At 31.3% G+C, this 23436-nt stretch overlaps 2 protein-coding genes across 3 annotated transcripts in view; both read left to right on the forward strand.

Moving 5' to 3' along the window:
- LOC139496294 (macrophage-expressed gene 1 protein-like) overlaps positions 1-2839 on the forward strand; it is a 12417-nt gene extending 9578 nt beyond the window's left edge. Inside the window, exon 2 of one of the 2 annotated variants that reach the window (XM_071284799.1) lies at positions 6-2839. In XM_071284799.1, coding sequence (XP_071140900.1) covers positions 20-2137 — 2118 coding nt within the window. In that variant the 5' untranslated portion in view covers positions 6-19 and the 3' untranslated portion in view covers positions 2138-2839. Of the gene's footprint in view, positions 1-2 lie in introns of both variants that reach the window. The other variant, XM_071284798.1, reaches the window with a different exon arrangement.
- The window catches only part of LOC139496295 (uncharacterized), a gene marked incomplete in the record, with an annotated part of 34251 nt that overhangs the window by 8078 nt on the left and 2737 nt on the right, over positions 1-23436 (forward strand). The window contains 1 exon segment of the mRNA XM_071284800.1: positions 17773-17926. Within this exon segment, the coding sequence (XP_071140901.1) occupies positions 17773-17926 (154 nt within the window).

Consider the following 23436-nt stretch of genomic DNA (forward strand, 5'->3'; position numbering starts at 1 on the left):
AGTAGAAGGATTGCACATTATGGATAGTATTCGGTTACTACAGCTGTTCGTTTCGTTATTCTTGACATTCAATGTACATAGTAACAGAACGTTCCCGATTGGAGATCCCAGAGCATGTGATATCGATACAAAGGCACACTATATATTCGAGGTTTTACCTGGTCTCGGATGGGATAATCTCGTCAATGAAAACAGAGGAGTTGTTGTTAATTACAACTACTCTAAATGTAAAACAACCGAGGACCGACGTTATTTGATTCCGGATGGAGTTGTTACGATACCAATCAAAACGAGTCGGATGAATGTTTTCTCAAAGATGTATGATCATTGGTCCAAGTATGAAACTGACACGTCTTTTTCTATTAATACGGGTGGATCTGCATCATTCAAAGGCATTGGGATATCCGCCAGTTTTTCGTCAGAGTTTGAACATGTTAAATCACACCAGATAGAAGACAAATCGTTAACAACAAAAGTCCAAGCACGGTATGTGCGTTACACAGCGAAGGTTTTACCCGATGCGCAACTAGATCCGTCGTTTCGCTTACGTTTGCTCAAAATAGCAAGTCACATTCAACACAACCGGAAGTCGTCAGCACGCTACGAAAGCGAGTTACTCGTCCGAGATTTCGGAACTCATGTTCTCACATCTATCGACGCTGGAGCCTCAATTGTCAAGGTCGATCAGGTTAAATCCTCTTTATTAGAAGACAAAACAATGAATAAGTTCACAATATCATTAGCCGCGAGTGTTTCTATTTTAAGCCTAATCAGCGTCCACAATTCAGAGAAATTTTCTATCACTAAGACTCAAATTGACAAGTACATGAAGCAGGTAACGGATTCTGACATCAGGACATATGGAGGACCAGCTCTAAACCCTGAAAACTTCACACTAGGAAAATGGGCCTCAGAAATTGACAACGATCTGGTACCTGTAGACAGAAATGGATTCCCACTCGATCATTTCATAACAACAACTGCACTTCCTGAATTATCCGAAAGTCTTGTTCAAGAGCTAACACAGAGTATCAGAACTGCCATTATGACGTATTATAAGCATAACACATATCCCGGATGTACAGACACTGATGCACCTAACTTTAGTTATATTGCAAATGTTGAGGACGGTTCATGTCACGCTCCATTAACAAACTTAAGTTTTGGAGGAGTGTTCCAAACATGCGAGTTTGAAGGCCAGCTTATTAACAACGAGGACCTTTGTTCAAAACTACGAACAAAAAATCCCAAAACACAAGATTATAGCTGTCAAAGTGGATACGAACAAACTCTTTTACACACCAGCGAAACCTCCAAATCTCAGCACACTCATAAGTGTCATAGTTGCTGGATCTTCTTCACATGCTGCCATGACCATTCCTACCACGGTACAGCAAAGTATACCAGCTATTGGTGTCAGGCCCCTAAAGATGCGAAGGTTCCTCAGGATAGCGGATACTTGTTTGGTGGTCTGTACTCTGATAAAACCAACAATTTCGTTACACAATCTCAATCGTGTCCGCAATACTATTTACCAATGACGATTACCGCTAACATCCATGTCTGTGTCAGTGACGATTACGAACAGGGGACGAAGTCGGCTATTCCCTTCGGAGGATTTTACAGTTGTACGAACGGTAATCCGATGGCTTCAGCTAACCAAGTTTTGAAGGCTTGTCATCACGGATACAGCAATCATTTAGCAACCATTGACAACGACTGCGAAATAATGTATTGTGCTCAAACAGGTGCTTTATCCGAGTTAAAATTCCCTCGCGTGCAACTGCCTCCTTTTACAGGGATTCCAGCAGAAAGCATTGAAACTCCCGCGAATTATATCATATCACATGACGGTCAATCTTGGATGCAACTGATCGATCCTGCTACTAAAAATCCTGAACCAGAAGAAAACAAATGGACAACATTGCAATCAGCTCACGCGGAAATGCGTTCTCTGCTGAAAACATTTGAACATAATTACGTTAAATATTCTGTGGATGAAGGAATGTCGAAAGGAGCTGTTGCAGGATTATCGGTCGGTGTGACTACTGCTGTATGTCTTGTCGTAGGAGTTTTTATAATAATAAGACGAAGTCGGAAACAAACGGATACAGCCGAATACAGATCTATCCATTAACATACATGATATATGCGGCTTGTAAATAGAAACACATATGTTCGTTTCTGTGTGTGTTACAATTTAACGTTGCGTCGTTTGTTTTCTCTTATTTTTTTAGTGTAAATTGACATTGCGATAAGACGTGTCACGGTACTTGTCTATCCCAAGTTTATGTATTTGGTTTTGATTTTATATTTGTTATTCTCGTGGGATTTTGTCTGATGCTTGGTCCGTTTCTGTGTGTGTTAGTTACATTGTAGTGTTGTGTCGTTGTTCTCCTCTTATATTTATGCGTTTCCGTCAGTTTTAGTTTGTTACCCCGATTTTGTTTTTTGTCCATGGATTTATGAGTTTGAACAGCGGTATATTACTGTTGCCTTTATTTACTTGAAGAAACAATGCATTTAATTCTGACAATTTTGTACATATTTGCACAATCTGAATTCTTGTGATTTGTATATATTGTAAAGTGTCTTTTTTCCAGTCAATAAGCATTTAAGTTTACTTGAGTTGTTGAATTTAACATGACATATGTGGATTAAGGTTTTGTAAAAACACATAATATGTTCAATGAAGGTACAATGCATTTAACACTGACAAGTTTGTACATTATTCAAGTGCAAAATATGTAATCTTGTGATTTGTATATATTTATATTGTCTTTTTTCCCACCAATAAGTTCAGCTATTTAGTATATTTTTATAAATAAATTTGAAAACAGATCATGTATTATGCTAGTGTAAAAGAGTAAATCAAGTATACCGAACTCCAAGGTAAATAAAAAAGGGGAAGGCAGAAAAACTGACAGAATACAATATAATACATCAACGGAACGCTTGAAGAACTGTAAGTTTCCTAATTTTACAGAGCCAATTTCCGAAGAAAAAGGTGGGTTAAATCTTGTTTAAAAGCAAGATGTGGTATGATTGCCAATGAATGACCTCTTAACCAGAGACCAAATGACATCGAAGTTAACACAACTATAGGTCAACACACGACCTTTAATAATGAGCAAAGCAAATCCTATTCAGCATAGTCAGCTTAAGTCCTCCCCGAAATGAGACAAACGTAAAACAAATCAAACTAGAAATCTACCGACCTGATTAACTTACAATACAACACACATTATACACACTGTCTCAGGTTAAGAGAATGGTTAGGATCCCACTAACATGTAACGGTTTCAAAAAAGTTTGAAAGCGCGAATCCTCCTAAATGTTGGACAAAAGTGTATCGGCACAACACAAGAACAGACATGCATGTATGCAAACAACAAACACAAAAAACGGCAACCAATCCATAACATTGTATGACGTTTTTTGGACAAAAATAATATGTTGTACGGTCTAGTTCTTAGATTCTTTGTTCATGTTGTTTACAAACAAAGTTAAAAAAAATAATCCATGTATTCCTTTGAATCTATGTGCTACTTAGAACGTTGCCCGATATATAAGTCCATTCTAGTCCCTGGTTAATTTCAAAGAAAAATGAAAATGACACAATTTTCATAGATACATGTAAGATGAAATTTCATAATGAATATAAGATTTTGTTTTAAGATGTTACGGATATGGAATAGCAAATATATCCAACGAAAAAAACATCCTGGCAAAATACTACGAGCTACGGGGAAAATACTTTATGAAAGGTCACAACAATCACCTTGTAAGAAAAAAGTAGGAATCAGGCCTGAGAGAAGGGAGAGACAATTCTTTTTTTCGTAACGTTTACATTTTTTAACTAGCCATCTCAAAACGATATTTTAAGATATCACATTGTATCATATTTGTTTTTATTTCATACGTAAAACATGTCAGTATTGGTTGAGATAATATGGTATAGATTCTTTATTGCATAATGCAAGTGTTATTGGAACTATAACACTTAGACTGGTATATCATGATAACATAGCACCACTCCAGTGTTAGTCTATCATGATAACATAGCACCACTCCAGTGTTAGTCCATCATGATAACATTGCACCACTCCAGTGTTTTTCATGTTTGATTGGCAGTTGTCTGTCAATTGAACTGTCAGACCCAGTATGTCAAGTATTTTTTTAAATTTATCTTTTGATATAAATTGTTGATAATAAATGTGATAATAATTGAGATATAAACAGTAAAATCACAAAAATGCCGAACATACAGGAAAATCTAATCGGAAAGTGCATAATTACAAATGTACATGGCATAATCAAATAACAAAACACATCAAAAACTAATGGACAAGAACTGTGATATTCCTGACTTGGTACAGACATTTTCAAATGTAGAAAATTGTGGATTTACACAGTAATGTGGAAACATTATGAATTTGAGCAGCACAGATTTTCATCAAATGATATTTTGCTAGCGTATCTAATTAGGTGAGAAGTGTAGTACGCCCCGTCACACCTTTCCTGATAGCGCCGAATAGAGCTTTCTTACAAATTTACGAAAGGTACGTACGTTTGACGAATCAGACGATTTTTCTTGAGATATAAAAGATAAAAGATGACCGTCATACTATGCCATATGCTGATGCTCGATTAATAACTTGTGAATAATCGCCTCTGTCTGATTAATATTCATTGGCCCCCTTAAAGTGTCTATATGATACACGTACAGGAGTTAGGCTTAACTGTATCTGTAGTATTCTTTATCTCTATCTCGATGGAATAGATGCATTCAACAAAGTCACCAAATTTTGAATTATTTAGTGAAGAACATCAACTATATAGCGGAAGTATAGAGCTAAAGGATATTTCTAACTTCTTATCTTTCTTCCTAAGAAGTTCCTGCATGAAGTCAGCCTCATAATAATAATAATAATAAAGAAACAAGTCTGCCTATGCAATATAAGGTGTAAACTCGGCCAATACAGAATAACTCGCCCAATACAGATTTTTTTCTGTATTGGCCGAGTTATTTTATATTGGCCGAGTTGACATACATACAGGATTTCGGAACGTCTCTAGTTTTTACATCGGAAGTCACGTTAAACACAAACTGAAAGTAAACAGTTGTTTGGAAGACGCAGTTTTCATTTAGTCATCATAAAGGTGTAATACCACCATTGATTTTTCCCTATTAGTCTTCGTTAAATTGGCACTTTTGAAAAAAATTGTACAGTATTTACCTTTATTCCAACCAAAGAAATACTTTGCATGTATAAAGTTTAATCTATACCAGTGCTACAGTGAAAATTTCACACTACATTTCATTGCATATAAGAAAGTAACCATCACTGGAAGTAAACAACCCAAATTTTACACTGTTATTTACTGGTTACATGCTTTGGTAACTATGTAACCTTAACGTTATAAAATATTTTATAAGAACATCAAATAAAAAAAAATGATGCTTTCAGACACCCAACATACATGTTTATGATTTAAAAATTTAAGTGCATTGAAATGCAGGGTTAATTTTCTACAACTGTCAAATTCAAGGGAATATTTTTTAGGCCGACTTTCGTATACAACCGGATGTGACGTACCATGATTTGGTGGTATTACACCTAAACATGCTTAAAAATTCAGTATGGCAGGTATTTCAGGCTAAAGACGGTCCCGTTCATTTAAAAAGTATTTTGAAAACAGACGATGGAATTATTTTAGGTTTGGAGAACAAGTAATTTATCACAAAGTTCATTTCTTGACGACCTCATAATTTCACGGTGGTACAAATCGATTAACTGTTTACTTTCGCGTTTTTTGTAAACTGTCATTCATTTTCAAACCCGAACCAGACATATGAATTCTGTAATTATGTCAATCTTCGTTCTTTGGTCATTTGGCTTATTGATAGCTGTATCATTTTCAACTCCTACAGTTTTTTTTTCAATTATTCAATTAGTTTCTGCATAACCGATGACACATGCAATGACAGTACCTTTCCAATTACTATTTATGTGTTACGTCTAAATTTAAAGTGTAACACTTTATAGGGACTGGAAAGGGTAGAAAACAATCATCAGATGAGAAAATGCTGAAGACACCTGGAAACAGCAACAAATCATTATATATTGCATCTAATAAAAAGAAACTGAAATTTTGATAGTTCCACTTCAAGGTAAAGATATTTATACAAAAACATTGTTACACGGCAGTTAATTTCAGGTTTGGTTATTTATCGCCTCAGGCCAATACATCAAGCCGCGGACCAATAACAAGGCCAATACAGACGTAATAACATCATAGTATTCAGTGATATCTAACAAGAATGTACTTAATCCTATGTTAATATAATGTACCTGGTTTTACAGTTAGAACAAAGTGCTATGCTATAAGAATGTACGTTTTATTGAGTACGTGTACTGTTTTTTTATTCCTCTGATTCATTACTTACGATATAACGTTCAGAATATGTCTTATGTTATGTTATAAGAATGTGGTTAGTGCTATGCTACAAAAATGTATTTTGCACAATATTTAACAAAATAAGTAAGAATACACCTTCTCATACATAAGATTGAGACAGGATGCATCATATATGTCTCAATGGCACGTGTACAGTTTTTTATTCATCCGATTGAGTACTAAAGCTATAAAGTTAAAAATGTATCTTATCTTGTGTTGTGTTATAAGAATGTACTTAGTGCTATGCTATAAGAATGCATCTTGCAAAATCTTTGACGAAATTTTTAAGAATACAACTTCTCATACATAAGATTGAGAAAGGATACATCATATGTGTATGTATGGCTTAGGGTGACGCTTTCTCAAAGATCTGCCTGATATCCCAAGCTTGTCTAAAATGCATTCGAATGAGTAAAGGCACAGCTTTGCAAACATATTAGAATTTGGATCCAGTCTAATCTACAGTTTATTAAGTAATTGTACAGCTTCTCATTCATCTGACTAATGTATGAATACTATGTTATTATATTGTACCTAGTGGAAAACAGGTATCCAATAAGAATTTACTTATTCTTATGTTAATATAATGTACCTAGTGGTATCTTATAAGAAAGAATATATTGCTATGTTATCATAATATACAAGCTGTTATGTTTGAGAAGGTACTTAGTGCTATGCTAAAAGAATGTACATGCTACAACAAGGTTACAGTTTTTCAAGCTGTCTCAAATCCATCTTACTAAGTACAAGGGCACATCTTTGCGTATCAGTACACGTATTATCTACATTTTATTGAGTAACAGCACAGCTTCTCATATAACTAATCAAAGTCTTAATGATATGTTATTAGAATGTATCTAGTGTTATTAAATAAGAATGTACTTAGTGCTTTTCGATAACAATGTACAAATTAATAAGAATGGTACAGCTTCACATAATTCTGCTGGAGATCCCAAGTGCACATCGTTCATCTGATTGATTACTAAGAGTTTCAAAATTCAGACTGTGTCTTGTATTATGTTATGAGAATGTTCTTAGTGATATGCTATAGAAATGTATCTTGTGTACTTTTTTTAAGAGATGAAGTGAGAAGTAAAATACTAAAAATACTGAACTCGAGGAAAATCAAATTGGAAAGTCCCTCATCACATGATGGCAAAATCAAATGACAAAACACTTCAAAAACGAATGGACACCGACTGTCATATTCCTGACGTAGTACAAACATTTTCAAATGTAGAAAATGATGGATTAAACCTGGTTTTATAGCACTAAACCTCTCACCTTTCATCAAATTCCGTTATATTTACAATGATGCGTGAACTGAACAGACATAATAAATAAAAAAGTCAAAAAAGGGAACAGCATGAAGAATACACCTGCTCATAAAGTGTTAATGTGATTGATAATGAATACATCACAAGTGTCTGTATGGCCTACGGTGGAGCTGTCCCAGAGGCATCGAACTAAGTAAGGGGTCGGTTTTGCATATCATAATATGGTTCCAGTACTATTTACATTTTTTTAAGTAGGGGCACGGCATCTTAGCTATCTGATTAACGTTTGAATATTATATTTTGAAAATAATGTACTTAGATTTATGTTTTAAGTTAATACTTAGTGCTTTGCGATGTACAAATTGGTGTGCTATAAATATGGTATATCTTTTCATAGATCAGTTTGAGACCCCCATACGTCTCATATACATTTTACCAAGTGAGGTCAAAGCTTTTAATATAAGAATATGGTTCCATTTCCAGTGTTCATTTTATTAGGTAATTGTACAGCTTTTAATTCATCTGATTAAGGTCTGAATACTATGTTATCATTGTTGTTGTGAAAACCTCTGCAGATTTTTTCAAATAACCAAGACAAATCTTAGAGAAAAAAGTTAATTTGCATATGACGTATTGCATGAACGAATTGTTGTTGTGAATTCAACTCACTTCTGAGTAGGTAATTATAAGAAACAACTCGCCTCATAATTCCCCTCCACAACTTAAATAAAAGCGTAATTTGTCTATAATTGAATGGTCACGACCAACTATTATCTCATTTTCAAATAAAAAGCTATTACAACAATTGTGTAGTCTTTCAGCTAACTAGAAACTGATAATGTATTAGGTTGGTCTCATTGGGGTCTAAGTGTGACGCGGTATTGCCGATTTTTTGTAAGCGTGACAGATGAAAGTCAAATTAGTGTGCCGTGAAAACGGGAATGAAGTCTGGCGGGACACGGGAAATTACCAAAAAAATGAGAATTGCTGACGTACATAGTATAAGCTGGATACGGGAATATGACAAAACAGTAAGCAGGATCCGTGGTCAGAACCCCCCAATGAGACCCCCTTGTAGGGAATTATCACTTATTATTATGAAAGGAATTTCTATTTTTTCGAGACTCATTTTTAGCATTGTATAGCTTATGACATCTCGAGCTTATTCCGAATCAGGATCTAAAATTTAATTTATATCACCTTTTTCCTTTTAATAATTACGAACTACATTACCTATCTATCGGAACGGCGTATGAAAGTGTTAGAAAAAATTATTTTCTCTCTCGATAGATTCAGTCGATTTAGACTTCATCAGAGCAAAATGATCGTTTAAGACTGAAACCTTTTTACTAGTGATAAATGACCGTTTCAAACTGAAATCGTTTTACTATAGTTAGTGCTTAATGACTGTTTCAGATTGAAATCTTGTTTCTAGTGCTAAATAACCGTTTCAGACTGAAATTTTGTTTCTAGTGCTAAATAACCGTTTCAGACTGAAATCTTTTTTCTAGTGCTTAATGATAGTTTCAGATTGAAATATTGTTACTAGTGCTAAATTATCGTTTCAGACTGAAATCTTCTTACTAGTGCTAAATCACCGTTTCAGACTGAAATCTTGTTACTAATGCTAATTGACCATTTTAGATTGAAATATTGTTACTATTCATTTAAACAAAATTGGTTCTTGTTTAAAATTCAGGAAAAAACCTTCCTCCTCTAAAAAAGAAATCAGACTATTTTTCAACATATTACATTTATCGTCATCTCCTTGCACACCTCTTTCCATGCGTTCATTTTAAATAATACTAATAAGTGGCAATCTAACTACTGGGCCATTCACGCTTTAGTGTAGGCGTGCTATTATATGCGTGCTATAGTGTAGGCGTGCTAATATATGCGTGCTATACTGTAGGCGTGCTATAATGGAAGCGTATTGTAGGGTAGGCGTGCTATTATAGGCTTACCATGAGTAGCCGAGTAGTAACGATTGATTAAATTCGGGAAAATCTCCAGAACATTTATTTGTTATGATCAGTATTTGTTTTTCGAATAGGTTTTGGGGTAGGTCACGTTATATATGAGACTCGGAACCGTGATAGTACTGTAAAGTGGGCTATTTTCACGGGGTGTACATTATCGCTCATTTTCGCGGATGGAACAAAATCGCCAAAATAAATTTCGCCCATTTGAAAGTGTACAAGCAAAGTTTTGAATCCTCAAAAATAATAACCGCCAAAACAATTCGTGTACCCTTTTCAATGAAAATAGCGAAATTTCACACTCGCGAAAATAATCCGTCATACGATACACAGAAACACGATGTACACTCTGAGGTGCTATGGTTTGAAGCTAAACTAGTCAACATAAACTTTACATGTCAACGAAGACGTCAATTTTTTGTTAGAACACATTTCCTGATTTAATTTATATGGGGTGACCGTGTTTAACCGAACAGCAAGCTATAAAGAGCCACAAAACGGACTAGTGTCAAACCATTCAAACAGAAAACAAACGGTCTAATCTACATAAAAAAGATCACTTATCAACCACATCAACACATGACAACCACTGAATAACAGATGTAAACAAATGATCCCGATTAAAACGTTTTAATAGGTATCAACCTTCACTCTAGCCTGAACAAATAGTATCACATCACAAAATAGAGTGACGCAATTTAAAGTATCAATTGAAATAGCTCAACTTAACCGAAAGGCATATTAACGCAAACAAGTGAACATACAATGAACCAATAAAATTATATACCATTCAGCAACCAAATTTCTTATTCTAAGCCTTGTCTTCTTTTGGCATTATGGGTCATTCTGTTTATGTCACTCCTTTCTAAGCAGTTCTGTATTTTCATATGCTACAAATTACAAAATATTTACACAAATGTTCTTCTTAAGGTGGTATTGGAGTCTAAAATAAAAATGATAGAATTTGTTCATACTTTGCCAAAACGTTGTATCTATTGATACATGTTGAAAAATATAATAAAAATTATAGGTCACCGCGTATTTTCTCAAGCTACAGGACGGGACAAAATGACACATTTTGTATGGATTATACAGGAAAAAACACCATTTTGTGATTAGAAACTAAACAAAATGATAGAATTGTTAAATACTTCAGGAAAAGATAGCTTTCAGACACTGCTTTGAGAATATCAAAAGAAAAGATAGGGTCACCGTACGTTTTTTCCGGCTAAAATACAAAATAGGAAAATTCCATACAGAGTCCTTCAGAAAATGCACTTTTTTAGAGTTACCTCCCCTTAAAATGCCAATTTTAAAGAAAAATAAAACAACCAAAAATAATTAACATTTGCAAAAATATCAATATTTAGAAGTTATATTCTTATAAATTGGTACTTTTAAATGAAAATGTACATTAAACATCTGCATTCCTGCATCAAATTTTGCCAATTTGATGGAAAATCTGGACCTTTGATTCTCTGTTTTTTACAATCCAAGATGGAGGAAGACACCCATACCACCTTAACAAAGCAATTTCCGTTATCAGTTAATCTGTTAATGTTTTTACACGATTCTTAAACTGATTTTAGTAATGGCAGAATTGTAAATACTGCTTGAATCCTTCAAACATTTCTGGAATAGAACATTTTTATGTAACAAATGATTAGCAATTATTTCTGAAACCAAAACAATACTGAAAGCAAAAACTAATATCATCTTAATAATTCACAAAAAATGCATCCCCTTTTTAAGTTATTCCTCTTTTACTTTTACTTTTTACGAAGTAACATAACCAGATTTCAAAAATATTACTCATTCCATCATATAAACTTAACATTATCATTATCCACGAAAAGATCATAAAATGAGGTCGCAGTCAGATACTCCTCGCTAGACGTACAAGTGACAGATGCCGATTTAAGATTTTAAAAAAGAGATCGAGTCTTGCGGGTATTACCCTTCAATCTTTCCGTACACCAAATAAACTGGTTCGATTGCTCATTATAAGTACACGAAAAACAGACCAATATGAAAATATTAAACATTGACCAATGAACCATTAAAATTAACGGACATAACATTAGGTCAAAGTCAAATGAGCCCTACCAAACAGACATATATACCTTACAATTATTCCTTACACCAAGTGTATTTTAAGTAATGCTTAAAGTTTAATTACGTGACATAAACTGTGTTCTTCAACATTGTACTTGTTTGGTTTTATAAATATTTTGATATGAGCGTCACTGATGAGTCTTATGCAGTCGAAATTATTAAATTATAATCATGATACCTTTGATAACTATTATCACAGATATATGTCTCGCTTTTTTATAATTTTATAATGCAAATGCTGAAATTTAAATAGCAACACTTAAACATGTAAGTTTTGCAAATATTCAAAGTCATTGACCATAACTGAAGGTACATAGCTGGACAATCTCCAAGTAAAATAGATGTACCAATGCTAATACAACTGCATACATAATACCATTGACAAACCACTAGTGATTCCCCCATAAACTTACCTACAAACTAAACCATAACAAGAGTGTACACACTGAACTGTATTGCCTTCTTTACTAATCATTGATAATATGTTGATAGTCCTAAATATAAAGCTTTATTACAACTGTCACATAAATTTAACATTCACCAAGAAAACTAAAAATTGGCCATGGAAATGATGTCAAGGTCAGATGAACCATGCCACCCAGGCATGTACAGCTAACAATTCTTCCATACAACAAATATAGTTGACCTATTGGTTATAGTTTAAGAAAAACAGACCATAACACAAAAACTTAACACTGAGCACTTAACCATGAAAATGAGGTCAAGGTCAAATAAAACCTGCGTGACTGACATATAGATCATAAAATATTTCCATACACCAAATATAGTTAACCAATTGCATAAACTATCTGAAAATTAGACCAAAACTCAAAAACTTAACTTTGAACACTGAACCATGAAAATGAGGTCAAGGTCAAATAAAACCTGCGTGACTGATAAATAGATCATAAAATATTGCCATACACCAAATATATTTTTAAAACTGCAAGAGTTTGCCCAATTTTTAAAAAGTGGCGATGCCTGTAATCCTGATAATTATAGACCAAAAACAGTTTTGACTTGTCTCTCAAAAATCATAGAACGACATATAGCTAATAGTTTGTATATATTTTTAAATAGTAATGACCTTCTTAATACTACCCAGTCAGGTTACAGACCTAAACCTTCGTGTACTACTGCACTTACTAAATTAGTAGGTGAATGGTTAGCAAATATAGATAATGGAGAGATAAACGGAGTTACATTTTTAGATTTAAAGATCTGGTTAATCATATAATTTTATTAAAAGAACTTGAATATTATAATGTTTCAAATTGTACACTAGACTGGTTTAAGTCATACTTGTTTGAACGAAGCCAACAAGTTAAGGTCAATAACGTCATGGCTAATACTAAATGCATAAAAACTGGGGTACCACAAGGTTCTATCCTGGGCCCTCTGTTATTTATGTTATATATTAATGATTTACCACTTAATATAGAACATTCATTAATAGATTTATATGTAGATGATTCTACATTACATTGTAAAGGTAATAATTTACTTCAGTTAACTTATAACCTTCAAAATGATATTCATGTAATTGAAAACTGGTGTTCGCAAAATTGTATGAAATTAAATGCCAAAAAGTGTAAATCAATAATTATTGGTTCGAAACAAAGGCTTTGTTCAACTGGAAACAGCTTAGATATCAATATTTCAAATGAACAAATAGAAAATGTAGATTGTGAAAAACTTCTTGGTTTATATATATTGACAAAAACCTAAATTGGAATCAGCAGATAGATAAAATGTCATGTACTATATCAAACAGAATTAATTTATTACAAAAGATAAGAAAATATTTACCTATGCATATACGTATTATCTATTTTAATGCTTATATTCTGCCATTATTTGATTATTGTTGCAATATATGGGGAAACTGTTGTGAAAGAGGAATAAATAAACTTAATAAGTTATTAAAGAAATCTGCTAGGGTTATAGTAGAAGCTGACATAATGACATCATCCAGTTTATTGTTTAATAGTTTACACTGGCTAAATGTGAAAAAACGCATTCAATACCAAAAGGCAATACTTGTATTTAAATCATTAAATGGTATAGTTCCTAACTATTTACAAGAAAATTTTCATTTTACTGATAATCAAAATTATAACTTACGTTCAGCTGATGAAAATCTATTAAATCTTCCAAAACCAAAAACAATTTTTTTAAAGAAAACATTTACATATTTAGGTTCTCAAATATGGAACAGTTTACCAAATGAAATAAAAATGAGTAATACACTTGTATCTTTTAAAACAAAATGTTACAAATTTTTCATCAATTGTGCAAATTAATATGCTTTTTCATTATTATTTAAATACAATTGTATCTTGTGTATAATATAACTTTATAATACACTATGTACTTATAAATATGTTATAATTATCATATTTTGAGGACTCTCAGGAAGATTAGTTTTAACTAATGGGATCATCCTCTTGAAATAAAGATTATTTATTTATTTATTTATTGACCAATTGCATATAGTATTAGAAAAAAAAAACTCAAAAACTTACATGTAAGACCACTGAACCCTGAAAATTAGATCAAGGTCAGAAGACACCTGTCAGTTGGACATGTACATGTACACCTTACAGTCCTTTAATACACCAAATATACTAGACCTATTGCTTATGGTATCTGAGATATGACTTAACCTTATTCACTGACAGATAGACCAAAGTTATGTTCTCACATATTTTGTGATGGCATGATACCTACTCATAACGGGAGGGATTGTCCTGGATTTTCATATGACAAAGACATACTTTTTCAATCCGTTTAATTAAGATCAGGAGCTCGCATGTCAGTAACTGCTAGAAGTCCCTTGTTAATATGTGCATCATTTATGTGTGTCTCATTGGCAATCATATCTCATCTTCTTTTTTTATAATCATTGTAATTTTGATTAGTTCCTTTTGTTAACTATTCTGATATTGAATTCAAACTTCTTTTAAATTGAATTCTACTGTTGGTATTGATATGTGTTTGTTTCTTCTACATTGGCTAGAAGTATATGTAGAGGGTTGATATATCATAAATACAATTGAGAATGGAAATGGGGAGTATGTTAAAGAGACAACAACTCAACCCAAAAGCAGATAACACATGTTTAACCACGCCGCATTTGCGAGCCTGTTCCGGATCCAAGTCAAGAGTCTCTGATTTTGTTAGTCTTGTATGTTTGCAATCGTAAGTTCATTTTTATGTTTTGGAGTTGGAACTCGTATACATTTTGTTTAGGGGCCATCTGAAGCCCGCCTTTATGTGAGGGCTTTTCTCCCTCTGTTGAAGACTCATTGGTGGACTTCGACTGCTTTCTGCACTTTTGTCATGTTACTGTCTCTTTCATACATTCGACATATCAATTCTCAATTTTTAAGAATGTTTATTTCAAATGAAAACTAAATCCTTTAATTTCCGTAAAAATTAGAGTGAACAGTTTTTTGTCGAGCCTGCAACTTTTGTTGCAGAAAGCTCGACATAGAGATAGTGATCCAGCGTCGGCGGCGTTAGCCAACTTCTTAAAAGCTTTATATTTAAGAAGGTGGAAAACCTGAATACTTAGGAGATAACTGTATTGTATTTTAAGCTCCGACGGCATCAATTGGGGATTTGGTGGTCGCAAATTAAGTTTACTGGCGACGCGTTAGCGGAGACAGTAAACGGGTATTTGCGACCATCAAATCCCAAATTGATGCCGTCGGAGCTTAAAATACAATATTGTTATCTCAATTCTAATGAAACTGACAGAAAACAACGTTAAAACATGTATTTAAAATCTGTCATATGCCGTCTGCGCTTGCGCGTACGTCCCATAGCATCAATTGTCAATTGATGCCATGTAAGAAAGTGACGTTATTCAATCAAAATGAACGTTACAAACGTTGTTGCATTAGAATTCATAATTTAAATGTGTATTAATTCAGGTCAAAATAAAATAATGAATATATATATATATATTGGTTTAGTAAATGGGTGTCGTTTTTATATATAAAAAAAATAAATAGGAAGATATTATGAACCACGTTAAACTATGAAGAAAAAGTGAATAAATCAAACGTTTTTTTAATTGTTCAACCAACGACGAAATCAAAATGCTTGAGGTTGAAAAAAAAGAAAACAACGCGTTAGAAATGTAGTTCGTCCAAAGTGCTTTTCTTTGAACGTGTACTTTAAAACGACTGAAATATTGAATTTGAAATAGACTGACCAATTTGAAGATTACAAAAATTTCAAAAGTTCATTTTACGAATACAGCCACCTTATTGCTCAACTACACTGACAATATACTATAACTATAGATAGGCACCAAATGTGGTTATCAGAACAACATGTTAAGTTGTACATATAGAATGTTTTACTGAGTGGGCTGTTGCCTTATATTCAAGTTAACGAAAGTTACATTTATTTTTCATCGTGTAATTTTGATGAAAGGAGGTTTACTTGTACAGCATAAAAGCCCCATTAAATCATGTATCATTGTATTATCGTTCTTCCCCGGCATGTAAGCTTTCGTGAAAAGAGGAAGAAGATGTGTGCTAATTGAAAAATTGACAATAATACATTTAAAATTTCGTCGGTACGAAGCGCTTTTCTAGATTTTTCTTCATCATGAACACTCAAAGCCAAATCGTTGAAAACAAATGATGTATACAACAGAAACAGTTGAAGAGCTATAAAACCGGACCTACATAAATAACCACAATCAATTAACGTCATATTTACCTGAGGGAATTGCAACCTTAGTTTCTATAATAATTTCAAAACTTATTCACCAAGTGTTGAAAGGTTTGTTATAAATCATTTAAATAACCAAAGTGCTGACCACTTGGGTGAATTGCAGATTAAAATAATTTAAGACCGCAGGGAAGATTTATTATGTAATTTTATATCATAGACTTCTATAAAAGAGGGATAACTTTATACTGTAAATATTTAAGATGTCTCTGTAGTGCTCAGTGGTCGGATTTTCGAACTTATTCTATTAATTGTTTAAATTAGATATGACCATTTATCTAACGACCAATGAGTCAGTAAATTTTATCTTTAAATGGTCGTAAAGTCGTACGGGGTTAGCAAAAGTGTGTGTATATATGCCATGTGTTTGACTCTTCTAATCATTATCTTTTGATTCGTAAACATGAAACCGTATACTTTTGGTGATATCTAAATTGATATGAGTGCTATTTGATTTAATCTTTGTGAAATTTGAATTAATCTGTGTGGATGATTTAGATTTGAGTGATTTTCATTAAGCAATTTGAGGTAAAGGCTAACTATTTTTTTGTGTTTTTTTTTTAACTCATTGTGACATTTTGAATGATGGGTGATGCATGCATAGCAGAGGACCAGCGCCTGTTCTTTCGATTTCCTCATTTTTTGTTTGATGCTTTATTTTTTTTCTTATCAATAGAATTACAAAATTTAGAAAACAGAAAACTATTTTTGCATTCTTCTTAGGGAGTATTTACAGATATTGAGACAAATCAATAACATTTGATTTTGTATGTTTCATATATTTTCAAAATAGGATTTTTTTTTAAATTTTGTCTTATATATTATGTACAGTGTCACAACTTTCAATTTTCCTGACACAGAGAGGTAGCACTTTATTTATAGGCAACCCACAGCTGAATTTGTCGATCAGTCTAGGTAGCCGAGTTGTCATGCAGGCTGTGTTATCACGATATCCCAATAACATGAGTTCGAATCCATGCGAGGGAAGAAGCAAATTTAACATTGCTGTGATGTTATGTTGTTATATAAGTAACATATATTCATATATTTAAAGCAAATAAAAATACAACTAATAATATATAGTTTAATTACAAAATTGTTTTAAAATCCCAATGAAATCTCAGGATAATACAAAACGTGATATATTTCATATTTATTTTATTTTTGTATTACTTACTTTATTATTTTAGATGGTTCCAGAAAAAGAGATTGTGTCTTCCAAAGACATATGTATTAGAACAAAGCAGCACAAGTGGCCAATACTTGCTTTTATATGTGGTGTAGTCTTAACACTAACGATAGTTGTTCCACTCATGGTATCAAGACCTCCCTCCTCGCGAAAGGGTAAACTATCTTTGTTATCCTGTATACATTTTATTTTAGGACACATAAACACACATGGAGAGTTGTCTCATTGATACTCATACCAAATCTTCTCATTTATATCATATGTCTTATAGCTAAACGTATAGTGTTACCGTTTATGATTTTACTGTCAATGATCCGGTTCTCGATCCCTTTAGGATACACGAGGAGATACAGATGAGTCTTACCGAATTAGACTATTTACCGGTTTTGTAACAACATGAACAGCACGATGAGTGCCACATGTGAGCACCTGAGGTCACCCAAAGTTTTGGTGGGGTTCGTGTTGCTTAGTCATTAGTTTTCTATGTTGTGTCTTGTGTATTATTATTTGTCTGTTTGTCTTTTTGTCTATTAGCCATGGCGTTGTCAGTTTATGTTTTATTTATGAGTTTGACTGTCGCTCTTGCATCTTTCGGACCTCCTTTACACTTATAACGTTGTATGTAAAATAATGTTTATCAAAAATTGCCATTAACATTGGTACTTAATATAAATACCGAATGTATTACGACTACAACATCAAATACGGGTTTATTAAGAGAAGCAGGAAGCATTATGTACTTAATTTTGCAGATATGATGAAGTGATTGGATCTATGTCATCCCATAGTAACCCCAAAAAATATTTGCATGAAGTTACAATTACAGATGCAAATTTTGTAAGAACATGGAAAAAACGCTATTTGAAATTAATTTGAAAATTCACTAGACTTTGGGCAACAAAAAAGTAAAATCTCAAGTATACTGAACACCGAGGAATATTAAAAACGGAAAGTCCCTAATCAACGGCAAAATCAAAAGCTCAAAACATCCAATAAATGGACGACAACTGTCATATTCGTGACTTGGTACAGGCATTTTCTAATGAAGAAAATGGTGGATCAAACCTGGCTTTAGAGCTTGTATATCAGTCGCATAAAATTCCTCTATATTGACAACAATGTGTGAACAAAAAAAACCCCAGACATCAATAGGTGAAAATGTCAAAAATAGCGGTATACATTTGTACTTGCAACCTTAGGCGTAACTATTTCAGCGATCAGTCAGCGGTCATCGATCAGTCACCGATCAGTCAAGTTCGCGTCAAACTCACGTCAGCAATCCGTCAGACTTATAGTAAAAGTAATTGACTGATCGGACTGATCGGACGGATAGTACCGATCGACCCTGATGACGGATTGAACTTTAATACGTCACATGATAAACTAATACAAATTACGGAATCTTAGTTTCGTTTAATCTAATTAAAATGGCGACTCTTGAAAATCGAACGTTCAATTATACATTTTGTTTATTAATTATTTAGCAAAGTTTTATGAATTGAAATGAAAAGAAATGTACAGATAAAACCTAAATTAAAATATCATCATTAAAGAATGGTCTTTCGTTTTATTTAGGTTATATATTTTCAAAACCGGCGAGTTCTAAAACGGTGTCTACATCGCGGTTTTTATTTTATTATTTTCCAAACATTCTCGGGAAAAATAAAATGAAAGAATCAGTTATTGAAAAATGTAGTCTATTTTTTTTCAATATTTAAAATTTTTGTATCCTTATCATAAAATTTCTAAAACAAACTTATCATGATCACGGACTTTCTATATTCTCGTCACAATCGAAGCATTTAAAATAACAAATTACAAAAATAACTGCTGTATTTTTTAACAAGAAATAGAAATAATTTTAAACAATGCAAACAACATTACATTATATTTTTCTGAGTCTTTTTTTAAGAAAAAAGATAACTACTCCTAAACAATAAAAAGTGCATCATTACATCTCAATTCTAATTAGCAGACTTGTCTCAAGATGGTAAAATAACTGATTTCAAATAAAATAGTATCATCTTTAATAAAAAGAAGAATAATTTTGGTTATTCTAAACAATGCAAATAAAATTTTAGTATGATTTCTCTGACATTCCTTTAATTTTATGAACAAAAAAACTATTTCATACTATAAAAATTACAAAATCCAATGGCGGTCAATAATTTTCAGTAAAATGAAGAAATATTTGCAATTAAGGCAACGCGTACAAAAATTTAATATCTTTTTCCTTAAAGTAAGCTTGTTTTATGAGGAACAGCCAATCCTGATGTACAAAAAGTACTGAAATCGTATGACGGTTAATAATTTGTATCAAAATAAATCAATAACTGCATTCTTATTCCACAAAAATAAAAGTTTAAGTATTTTAATTCTCATTATATCTCAATTCTAATTAGAAGACTTGTCTCAAGATGGTAAAAATAAATGATTTCAAATAAAATAGTATCATTTTTGATAAAAAGAAGAAGAATTTTGATTATTTTAAACAATGCGAACAAAATTTTAGTAGGATTTTTCTGATATTATTTTAATTTTATGAAAAAAAACTATTCTAAGCTATAAAAACTACAAAATTCCAATGGCGGTCAATAATTTTCAGTAAAATGAAAAAATATTTGCATTTTAGGAAACGCGTACAAAAATTTAATATCTTTTTCCTTAAAGTAAGCATGTTTTATGAAGAACAGCCAATCATGATGTACAAAAAGTACTGAAATCATGTGACGTTATTATTTGTTTTAAAATAAATCAATAACTACATTCTTATTCCACAAAAACAAAAGTTTAAGTATTTTAATTCTCATTATATCTCAATTCTGATTAGAAGACTTGTCTCAAGATTGTAAAAATAACTGATTTCAAATAAAATAGTATCATTTTTGATAAAAAGAAGAATAATTTTGATTATTTTAAACAATGCGAACAAAATTTTAGTATGATTTTTCTGATATTCTTTTAATTTTATGAAAAAAAACTATTTTCAACTATAAAAAGTACAAAAATCCAATGGTGGTCAATAATTTTAAGTAAAATGAAACAATATTTGCATTTTAGGAAACGCGTACAAAAATTTTATATCTTTTTCCTAAAAGTAAGCATATTTTATGAAGAACAGCCAATCTTGATGTACAAAAAGTACTGAAATCATATGACGTTAATAATTTGTATCAAAATAAATCAATAACTAATTCTTATTCCACAAAAATAAAAGTTTATGTATTTTAATTCTCATTATATCTGAATTCTGATAAGAAGACTTGTCTCTAAATGGTAAAAATAACTGATTTCAAATAAAATAGTATCATTTTTGATAAAAAGAAGAATAATTTTGATTATTTTAAACAATGCAAACAAAATTTTAGTAGTATTTTTCTGATATTCTTTCAATTTTATGAAAAAAAAATATTCTAAACTGTAAAAAGTACAAAATTCCAATGGCGGTCAATAATTTTCAGTAAAATGAAGAAATATTTGCATTTTAGGCAACGCGTACAAAAATTTAATATCTTTTTCCTTAAAGTAAGCATATTTTATAAACAACAGCCAATCATGATGTACAAAAAGTACTGAAATCATGTGACGGTTATTATTTGTATCAAAATAAATCAATAACTACATTCTTATTCCACAAAAATAAAAGTTTATGTATTTTAATTCTCATTATATCTGAATTCTGATAAGAAGACTTGTCTCAAGATGGTAAAAATAACTGATTTCAAATAAAATAGTATCATTTTTGATAAAAAGAAGAATAATTTTGATTATTTTAAACAATGGGAACAAAATTTTAGTAGTATTTTTCTGATATTCTTTCAATTTTATGAAAAAAAACTATTTTAAACTATAAAAAGTACAAAATTCCAATGGCGGTCAATAATTTTTAGTAAAATGAAGAAATATTTGCATTTTAGGCAACGCGTACAAAAATTTACTATCTTTTTCCTTAAAGTAAGCATATTTTATGAACAACAGCCAATGATGATGTACAAAAAGTACTGAAATCATGTGACGGTTATTATTTGTATCAAAATAAATCAATAACTACATTCTTATTCCACAAAAATAAAAGTGTAAGTATTTTAATTCTCATTATATCTAAATTCTGATTAGAAGACTTGTCTCTAGATGGTAAAAATAACTGATTTCATATAAAATAGTATCATTTTTGATAAAAAGATAAATAATTTCGATCATTTTAAACAAAGCGAACAAAATTTAAGTATCATTTTTCTGATATTCTTTTAATTTTATGAAAAAAAACTATTCTTAAAGATATAAAGTACAAAAATCCAATGGCGGTCAATAATATTCAGTAAAATGAAGAAATATTTGCATTTTAGGCAACTCGTACAAAAATTTAATATATTTTTCCTTAAAGTAAGCATATTTTATGAACAACAGCCAATCATGATGTACAAAAAGTACTGAAATCATGTGACGGTTATTATTTGTATCAAAATAAATCAATAACTACATTACATTCTTATTCCACAAAAATAAAAGTGTAAGTATTTTAGTTCTCATTATATCTGAATTCTGATTAGAAGACTTGTCTCTAGATGGTAAAAATAACTGATTTCATATAAAATAGTATCATTTTTGATAAAAAGAAGAATAATTTTGATTATTTTAAACAATGGGAACAAAATTTTAGTAGGATTTTTCTGATATTCTTTTAATTTATGAAGAAATATTTGCATTTTAGGCAACACGTACAAAAATTTTATATCTTTTTCCTGAAAGTTAGATTATTCTATGAAGAACAGCCAATTATGATGTACAAAAAGTACTGAAATCATATGACGGTTAAAAATTTGCATCAACATAAATCAATAACTGCATTCTTATTCCACAAAAATAAAAGTTTAAGTATTTTAAATCTCACTATATCTCAATTCTGATTAGAAGATTTGTCTCTAGATGGTAAAAATATCTGATTTCAAATAAAATAGTATCATTTTTGATAAAAAGAAGAATAATTTTGGTTATTTTTAACAATGCAAATAAAATTTTAGTTTGATATCTCTGCCATTCTTTTAATTTTATTGAAAAAAACTATTCAAAATATAAAAAGTACAAAAATCCAATGGCGGTCAATAATTTTCAGTAAAATGAAGAAATATTTGCATTTTAGGCAACGCGTACAAAAATTTAATATCTTTTTCCTTAAATGAAATTATTTTATGAAGAACATCCAATAATTATGTACAAAAAGTACTGAAATCATATGACAGTTAATAATATGCATCAAAATAAATAAATAACTACATTCTTATTCCACAAAAATAAAAGTTTAGGTATTTTAATTCTCATTATATCTGAATTCTGATTAGAAGACTTGTCTCAAGATGGTAAAAATAACTGATTTCAAATAAAATAGTATCATTTTTGATAAAAAGAAGAATAATTTTGATTATTTTAAACAATGCGAACAAAATTTTAGTAGGATTTTTCTGATATTCTTTTAATTTATGAAGAAATATTTGCATTTTAGGCAACGCGTACAAAAATTTTATATCTTTTTCCTGAAAGTTAGATTATTCTATGAAGAATAGCCAATTATGATGTACAAAAAAGTACTAAAATAATATGACGGTTAATAATTTGCATCAAAATAAATCAATAACTGCATTCTTATTCCACAAAAATAAAAGTTTAA

The sequence above is a fragment of the Mytilus edulis genome, chromosome 11 (assembly GCF_963676685.1).
Source record: "Mytilus edulis chromosome 11, xbMytEdul2.2, whole genome shotgun sequence".
Classification (NCBI taxonomy): Eukaryota; Metazoa; Mollusca; class Bivalvia; order Mytilida; family Mytilidae; genus Mytilus; species Mytilus edulis.